Raw genomic sequence first — 8,663 nt, 5'->3', positions numbered from 1 at the left:
CGGCGCCGCATCGTTGGCGGCTGACCAAGGTTTATCGGATGCCCAGATTCGCCACCTTGGCCATTGGAAATCCGACGCGTTTAAACTGTATATTCGTCAACCTGGAGAGGTGTTTAAGACTTAAGCTCGCCTTTCAGTCAGGGGCTGGGGCGTCATAATTATTATTTCTATTCTTCAGTAAACTACTTAAGCTGTTAGCTGTAGCTAAGATCAATGCTCGCCTTCCAGGCATGGGCTGGGGCGGCAATTTTAGCCTAGTACATCCTATTTTATTTTTCCAGTTAGTTATTTTATTTTATTCCGACAAAGACCGGGCAAGTGCTGGCTTTGTCTACTATTATAAGTGTTCTTACTATTATCGCGATTAATCATAACGTGATCCACAATTTAGCTTATCTCCAGAGTTAGTTTGCCTGTCAGACAAGGGCTGGGGCAACAATTTTATATTAGAGTAGTTGTTAATCTAGAACGCTGGAAAGCGTGCTCTTATCGAGCCCGAGAACTAGCCGTTACTCGTTGGGGCTTCAAGGACATGTCAGAGAAGGGCCTGGTGTTCCTGATGCCTTCATATTACATAGTTTCCATTATCTTTATATTTGGCCGTTTCTGCACTATTTCATAGTGCGTGCGTGCGTGCGTGCCTGCGGCTTGGGTTGGGGTTCGCCACAGGATGCATGTGGCTTGTGGCTGTTTTTCGCCCCAACTTTATTCACTGAATCAAATATAGCGATGTTCAATTGATTAATTTGACACCTTAGCATTTGAATGGTTTGAAATAAACGCCACGTGAGTGGCCAAATTAATCCAAACAAGTGTTTCAGTGATTCAGTGGTTTCTGGCCGCATGCACGACCGCGATTATAACCATTTCATTATAGTCTTTTGTGCGCTGGGTTTATAAATAGGCGTCGCTCTCGGCATAAATGGCCCATTATTGACTTAGCGCGATAATGGGTTTTATGCTGGGGCGGGGCCTTATCTTATCTTAAGGTACAAGCTGCAGAGGTAGATAGCCGATAATGGGCTAGACACCACACGCAGAGCAAGCTTTAAATTCGTGTGCTCTGCTAACCCTCTTCCCTTTTTCTGCCAGCGCCGATCGTGATAGCTGTTTAGCCTTAGAAGCGTACTTTACTTTCTTTCGTCGGCCCTCCACCATCCCCTGAGCTCCTCCTCTGCTCTTGCTACCTCTTACCGGGCTCTTACCGTTGCAACATTTCAGGGGCATGCATTATTGAAAAATCCTGGATCTGCCCCTGCAATAATTAATTACAGAACAAGTTGGTCAGATCTTTTTAAAAGAAGTTGTCATATCCTTATTTTGCATATCTAGTAGTAAAGAGAGCAAAACATATTGAATGCATTGTTTAACAATTCAAATTGGTTTTTAGCTTTCTCCAGAAACTATTAACAGAGTAAACAGACAAAAAATAGACCATGTGTACTAAATGCATCTGTGGTTGAGTGTCCATCAATACCCTCAATCAACCTGTAATTGACACTCGATCAAAATCTTGATCGGCACTCAATCGACATCCCAGTTGATATTTGTTCAACACTCTATTGACACTTGATCAACAGTCGGTCGAAAGTCCGCCGAGTGTCGACCGACTCATATGCATCAATCCAAAATTAGTTGACTCTCAACCAACTGTCGACTGAAATGTTGATCGAGTGTCAATCAAGGGTCGATGAAGGGTTGATCAAGTATCCATCAAGGGGATTGATCAACACATGACCACACCTGCCTTTAGTTTACATTATCCACAAAAATAATAAAACAAAACTTACTACGTACACATATGTAGCTAGATACACATGTAACTAGGTATTACTGTATATAAATAATATGACTTTTTAAGTATTTTTTTTCCTCAAAGCAGGTAGGTTAAATGTTTGTATAATTCTTTTTCTTGTTGCTTTGTTATATGCAACTTTTTTCCTCCAGTCACTCTCTTTTTGATAGAGAAGAACTAGTTTCAGACATCACCAAAACTGTGTAACTGACAGCTGACATTGGTACAAAGTTGAATGGTCCTGTTGATACATAGGGTAATTTATCTATGTGACCTAAATAACATTGATTTCTGCAATAAGTGGATTGGATTCTGTCTGCGAGAGCTTGAATAATGAGATTATAACACCATGTACATGTACCCTGTTGTGACAAATTTATTCTGGAAATCTCATTTTGCTTTCAATAAACCTCGAGGGATGTTCTAGAGCTCTAATACCGGGCGGGGGGTATTCCCTTATATGAGCTATATAGGTATGTGCGACCCCGAAGGGTATGGTTTTTCAACCAATTTGGTCATAGATAGGGTATCGCTTTTAGCCTATTTTGGCCATTTTGGTCATAAATAGGGTATAGTTTTTGCACTGTAGCCTTGATATGGGTATGTTTTTAAGAAGAAGCCACTCTTTCATCATTATCAAAAAGAAAATTAACAAAAGCCCTTCACAAATTATGTTAACAGTAATTTAACATTGGTCTGAACTAGGGAACATATTATAACGCAGGTCTGAAGCAGGGTTTTGATTTAATAGGGTATCGAATATTTGGTCAGGTCTTAAAGGCCCAGTTTCACCCATTCGGCATTGCGGCCGTTTGTTATTGTTTTCAAATGACGAGATGATTTCTGATTGGCTCTTTGCTTATCGCGGGTTTCCTCTGTTTCTTGTCGGTTCGAAGCGCGCCACTGTAAGATCGTATCTTTCACTTTGTTGGCCGATAACTAGTATTCCAATAGTTTGCCGGATCCGTGGTTCATGGATAGCTTTCCAGAAGATGCCGCAAGCACACTTGTAAATTTTTATGGCTCAGCATTGGACTGGAATGAAGAGGACAACGAGGAAGATGTAGACGTAACTGCAGAGGTGAGATATTTCAAAATGGCCATTTCACGCGGCCGCTGTATTTAATTTATAATTATTTCGTCACAGCTCCTAAATTGTTTCTTTCTTTATCAGGGTGTAGAAAACGAAAGAGTAACCTGTATTTGTTCTGGGCAATGTGCACGGAAGAGAGGAAAAGGAGCGTGTCCGTGCAAAGCAGCCGACCTCAATTATGCTGACGCTTGTAAATGTGTCAAGTCCAAATGCAAAAATCAGGTACGAGACCGCCGTATGATACAAGAGCTTACAAATGAATTTTCTGTCACAATAATTTACTTATTCTTCTAACGCTTATTTATTTGTAATTTCGTCTACGGACAGGTATCAACAGCAGCAGTCGCACAAAGAGGCCAGGAAAGTATAATTCCTGATGGTACCGAGCGTTTGGAGGCCGAAGTTCAGCAGTCCGCCGCACAAATCCAGGTAAATTTTCATTACACAGCAGATGCTCAGATATGTAATGGTGGCATCTATCCGTAAATTTCAAGTTCGTTTACACGATTGATCACACTAATTACTTTCAATGCACCTGGTATTGATAGTTATTGTAAACAAATTAACTGCTCAAAAGGAAGAAAAGAAAATGCCTGTTCAGATAAACCACTGGGATTTTGTATTTCCACACTTCAAAGAACTGTTTGCCCTGTTGGGGTCATGATGTGCAAGTGAAAATAACTTGATTGCCTTTGAATCACAAATGCATCTCAAAACTATCTAAGAACTAGTAAAAAATTAAATTGATATATGTACTCATTTCAGCCACTGGGCTGGCATTCACTGTATGGTAGATTCAATTATCTTTATTAGAATATTTTTAAAATTTCTTGCTAGGAATTCATTCAATCCCTGGACAACCCTACAAAGGATGACTTGCTGGTTAAATTACTGAGTATGGGCAGGGGCAGTTTGGACTTTGCTAAACAACTAGTTGCAGACAACATACCCGAAGAGCCTACACCTCTAACTGACCTTCCATGGTGCCAGTGTCGCGTTTGTGTACCAATGGAAACAGAGCAAGAAAATGTCTGTTGCAAGAAACGCCAGTGCATCACTTCTTATGGAACCTTTAATAACATTTGCTTGGATAGAGACATTCTTGAAGTGTGCATAAAGGCACGCTGTGATATCAGAGCTGATGAATTCAATTTTTCCATGGAAAGCTTCCGCAAAGCAGCCTATCGCCAGTTCGCTCTCTGGAAATATGGGAAATTGGGTAGAGGGAACAGACGCGTCCTACCTGCCTGTGCAGTAAGGATGATTCGACAAGCATACCCTTCCCCTGATGGGAGATACATGGGATTTAGAAATAACTGACATGTGAACAGCTCTCACTCATGCGTACTGCATATTATCAGCCTGATCAGCAACACATATTCTCTTCTGTGCCCAATTTTACCTGGGTCTGGATCATTAATTAGGTAGTCTGGCCAAGCATTACTAAAAATGGACACTGGACACCTGATACCTGTGGTCATCAATATCATTGTTAACAGTTTAAATGGCCATTTTGTTTATTAGGGAGATTGACACAAAAGTCTTGAACAGAAAATGAACTTCATCAAGACATTTTTATTCTGATGTTGCTATTTCTATACATTCAAAGACACCTACTTTTTTCTGCACATAGCAAGTACTGGATTTATATTAATTTTTGTTGAAAACTGACGTAATTCAAAACTATTGCTAGCTTTCCTTTGTTATTACTAAAAGATATTCAGTCCATCAGCTTGCTGTAGATGTCTAAAATAACAAGTCCCATTTGAAATGGGACTTTTGCCCTGCTTGTGCACCTGCTAGGACTTACCATGAATACGAAATATTGTTTTGTTCAAACTTTTCCATGTAAAAGGGAAAGCCCTTAGTTCATTTGTACAAAATTTTAATAAATACATGAACATTTTAGAAACAGTTTCTGATGTAGAAAGATTTAGCATGCTGTGACATAGTTCCAATGCTTTCATTTTACCTTCTTTTCAAAACGAGAAGGTCCTTTCATCAACTCTTCAGTTGGTGGGGGCTCCTTCATTCCAATAGTGGGGGCAATTTGCTTTGGATCAAATTCATTCATTCTATCAGAAGGCAATGTGAAACTGCCCTCATACATGGAGCGCCTGTGCAGCATTTTTGCTACAAGGAATGGGAAATAACTAAAAGACTTTTCTTTCACAATTTCGGCATGAAATTTTTGAGACCTTTTTGAATATTTTCTATGGCCTTGCTCTTTTCCTGCTTTGGTTAGTTTTGATTTTCTTGACAAGTGCATGTTGTGGTCAATTGCAGCCAAAGTCACTCTCATGATGAAGTAAGGATACCTAGTAGAAGGTGATCAGATAAGACATAGTTATTACCTGTAACACACAAATTAAATCAATACATTGGTTTCACTTGAATCTATAGTGGTTTTAAATTGAGTGTTGTAAAACCAAAACCAAACCAATTACTTAACAATTACCAGTAGACTTATAAGCCATTCTAGTGAAACCAAAACAAAATTAACTGCCTGATTACTCTCAACACCCAACTGAAAACCGCTTCAATGAAGTGAACAACTCCAATGTTTTAAAAGCAACATTGCTCAGCAAAATAATCAGCTTCTTTTCAACAATTTTATTTCCAGACAAGCTCAAAGTTGTTAATGGTTCCAGCATAATCATCACTACACCTGCAGACCACACTACACTAAATTAAGATGAATATAAAGTCTGTATTGGGAAACTAACAGAGGACCACAATATTATTTAGTTGTTGCTCAAATTTCTTTGTTCATCACTCACACTGTTTAACCCCGCGGGGACTCAACAAGCAGAACCTTGCATGTAATAAGGACTTCGAAATATTTAATCTTAATATGTTAATTTTGTTACTTACTCAAATGCCATTCTTTTTGGAACATATTTTGTCATCATGCTGTTATGTGACTCCAACACACTGGTGGGTCTGAAATGGACAAGAAACTGCTCTGATCCAATCAATCATTTAGGAAACAATCCAAGATAATCGTACCTAACTGTTTCAACATATTCCCCCACTAGCCCCTGGCAAGTACCTGAATCTCACGTAGTAGTGAAGTGTATTGAGCCATTTTGGTTCAAGCACTATCTTGCGTAGTGCAGCCATGGCTTTGAACCCCTTTTCCAAGTACTTCTTGTTGCTTGCCATGTCATTGATAGGATCATGCTTGCACTGCCCTGTGGCCCATGTGTGCTCTCCACAGACATGATGGAGTACACCACACCAAGTTTCCTTTTTTGGAAGTGAAAGTATCAAGAATAATTACAACAATGTAGTACAAAATTGTACGCTACAAACAGAACTTGCACAATCTATGATAGCAGTCGTTGAGAGCAGTTCAATGCCTTAAGTCAAACATTGTATTCGGATGTTGATATCAATTATTTCAATGTACATGTACAATACAATCTCAATTCTCTTCTCCCTCTCAAGACACTCCATGGAAGAGAAAGTAGTTTAGATACAATTACACACACACAAAAAAAGAACTTGGCCAATATCCAGCCATCTTGACCTTACACTTGGTCAATAACCCATACATATTTTACAGTAAACCAATAAGCTTATAAAAATAATGCTTCAAACTATTTGACTAGTCACTCTAGTCTTCTTTAGTCCATATTTTTACAACATTTACACAAAAAAAGCTTTAGCAAAATTGACCTTAAATATAAAAAGAGATGGACTTACGAGTTTGAGGGGCCTGGAGAATCAAGAGGACGCTGCCGACGAGGCATCACGCGAACAGGAGTCGAACTTGGAGGTGCAATAGAGCCTGAAAAAGACAGAGACACCAAGGCTTTTTTAACATGTTCTAATGTAATAAATCAAGTTATAAAAGAAAAAAAAAAACGGGCTGCTAAGACAACTACAAGAAGAGAATAACGAAAACAAATTTCAACACTTTTTATGATCCGAGATAAAGGGAGACAAAGGTAACCGCCGGTGTGAAGACTTATTTCCACAAGTTATATATGCTTACCAAGATCGTACGAAGGTAACTCATCCCCACCGGGAAAAGGGTCTCCTCAGCTCTAAAGCAAAATGCAAACACAAATTCGCATAAGTTACCACCTCAGTAGCAGCAATATAAGCTTAGGCTCCATCGCCAAAACAACAAGAACGTTTATTTTTATACGCGGTCGAAAGCTTATGTAAAGCAAGCTCACCTTCGATGTAGAAGACATTCTGCAAATTCGCTATCCACGAACTTCTCCAGAATGTCTTTCCTCTCTCTCTAAAGATTAAATACGGACTGGCGAAGACGAATATACTTAGCGGAACCCGGTAAACGGGGCCTTCCAACACGCGCAGTTCTCTCCTTATCCGCCATTACTGATCTCAGTCACGCCACAGCTAGATGCTCAAAAAATGATCGAACTGAACGTCTTATTTCAAAACTTTATCCGAAATATCGATGAAAAGGAAGAATATAATAACAAAGAAACCTATTTACATTAATTACAGAAACTGAAATGGAAAAATAACCACGGATTGAAATGGATTTTGGAGTGATTCACTTCGCGGATAACCTTCGACTGCACAAAATTCATTAGTGAAGGGAGGGGCGCGCAATGCATTAAGGGTGAAACTGGGCCTTTAAATCGGGTAGGGAATATCACAGATTTTGGTCATAAATAGGGTAAGGGTTTTGGGAAGCGGGCCGCACACCCCAACCCAACTTTTGTGGGAGTGCCTCCCGGGGGCTCTAATATTCCAATGAAACATAGGATCACCATACATCGGGGAAAAAACATTCACCACCAGGAATTCTGGATGGTTCCCTGTCTCTAGAATTCGAAAGTTGACTGATTTTCCATTGTTTAAAAAGCTTTCTGGCAGTTAGTCTGTTCACAGTAGTTGATGACTCATTTGAACTACGATCATTTAAATCTATCAAGTACAACAAAGCTTCAAAGATTCTTATTGGTTTAAATTGATCACGTGACGTGGTGTTCATCCGCGAGACACTATCAGCCCTCAGAGCCCGTCCGAGGAAAATACCCGGATTAATAGTACTTGTCCGTGAACATTTTTCTGTAAACAAGCGAGCTTATAGAAAACAAACAATTGAAATTGTATTAAGTGGGTTTTTGTCTGTTTTCTTTTTCTAAATTTTACATTTGGCTTTCACGGCTTTCATCTAAAAAAGTTGAAAATAATTCAATATAATTTTTGAACCGCCCCGCGGAAGATAATTTAGTGATGAACAATAAAGACAATAGCGTGTTTATGTCTCTGAACTATCGGTCTGATACTTGCTCCTTGGAAATTTGATGTTCTTAAAACTAGCATATTTGCCCTCGAAGCTTCGCTTCTCAAGCAAATATTTGTTTCAAGAGCATCAAATTTCCGCGGGAACAACTATCAGCTGATAGTTCCTTGACAGAAACACTCAATTCTTTAAATAGTTTATCGATCACTACAAGATTATCCTAACATGGTCGCTCGAGAGGCTCAATTATGAAACATCGGAGCTCAATATGTGCCCCGAAGAGGCTCAACTATCCCACATGGGCGCCCAATATTCTTCCAGAGAGGCCCAGATTTTCTCATACGAGGCTAAAGTTACTTCCAAAATTATGAAGTATCGGCAAGCGTTGTTCATTTACAATGCTCGTCGACAAATCAATGCTCAGCACAATAGAAATTCGTCGTTTATCTCGAGCTAAATCCTCACGCAACCTTTCATCTGATCGGTTGGAAACAAAATATGAAAGCTGTGAGAAGTAAATGTTGTAAAATATTTTCAAAACT

The 8,663-nt window shown here is 39.4% G+C and overlaps 2 protein-coding genes across 3 annotated transcripts; one reads left to right on the top strand and one right to left on the bottom strand.

The window, feature by feature from the left end:
* The first annotated feature begins 2,928 nt into the window (after positions 1-2,928).
* LOC145492544 (uncharacterized) lies at positions 2,929-4,218 on the top strand. The gene is made up of 3 exons (XM_081471996.1): positions 2,929-3,110; positions 3,216-3,317; positions 3,726-4,218. The coding sequence occupies exon 3, from the start codon at positions 3,786-3,788 to the stop codon at positions 4,206-4,208; it is 423 nt and encodes a 140-aa protein (XP_081328122.1). The 5' UTR covers positions 2,929-3,110; positions 3,216-3,317; positions 3,726-3,785; the 3' UTR covers positions 4,209-4,218.
* A 12-nt stretch (positions 4,219-4,230) lies between these two features.
* On the bottom strand, positions 4,231-7,760 carry LOC145492483 (uncharacterized). 2 transcript variants are annotated; one of them, XM_081471939.1, is made up of 5 exons: positions 6,889-7,760; positions 6,597-6,681; positions 5,941-6,137; positions 5,763-5,831; positions 4,231-5,206 (listed from the first exon to the last, which is right to left on the bottom strand). In XM_081471939.1, exons 3-5 carry the CDS (start codon positions 6,051-6,053, stop codon positions 4,852-4,854), a joined length of 537 nt encoding a protein of 178 aa, XP_081328065.1. In that variant the 5' UTR covers positions 6,054-6,137; positions 6,597-6,681; positions 6,889-7,760; the 3' UTR covers positions 4,231-4,851. The 2 variants fall into 2 exon arrangements, with proteins under 2 accessions (XP_081328065.1, XP_081328066.1); XM_081471940.1 differs by lacking the exons at positions 6,597-6,681; positions 6,889-7,760 and having other exon boundaries at positions 5,941-6,568.
* Between the last annotated feature and the right edge of the window lie 903 nt (positions 7,761-8,663).

This window comes from Orbicella franksi, chromosome 7 (assembly GCF_964199315.1).
Source record: "Orbicella franksi chromosome 7, jaOrbFran1.1, whole genome shotgun sequence".
NCBI lineage: Eukaryota > Metazoa > Cnidaria > Anthozoa > Scleractinia > Merulinidae > Orbicella > Orbicella franksi.
The sequence above is the reverse complement of the archived record's forward strand: the minus strand, read 5'-3'. Positions and strand labels throughout refer to the sequence as shown.

Excerpts from the sequence above, each read along its gene's own strand:
- LOC145492483 (XM_081471939.1), bottom strand. The coding sequence starts at position 6,053 with ATGGCAAGCAACAAGAAGTACTTGGAAAAGGGGTTCAAAGCCATGGCT. Across the intron at positions 5,832-5,940 it reads CACTACTACGTGAGATTCAG|ACCCACCAGTGTGTTGGAGT; the intron begins GTACTTGCCAGG and ends TGTCCATTTCAG. Across the intron at positions 5,207-5,762 it reads CCAAAAAGAATGGCATTTGA|GTATCCTTACTTCATCATGA; the intron begins GTAAGTAACAAA and ends ACCTTCTACTAG.
- LOC145492544 (XM_081471996.1), top strand. The coding sequence starts at position 3,786 with ATGGGCAGGGGCAGTTTGGACTTTGCTAAACAACTAGTTGCAGACAAC.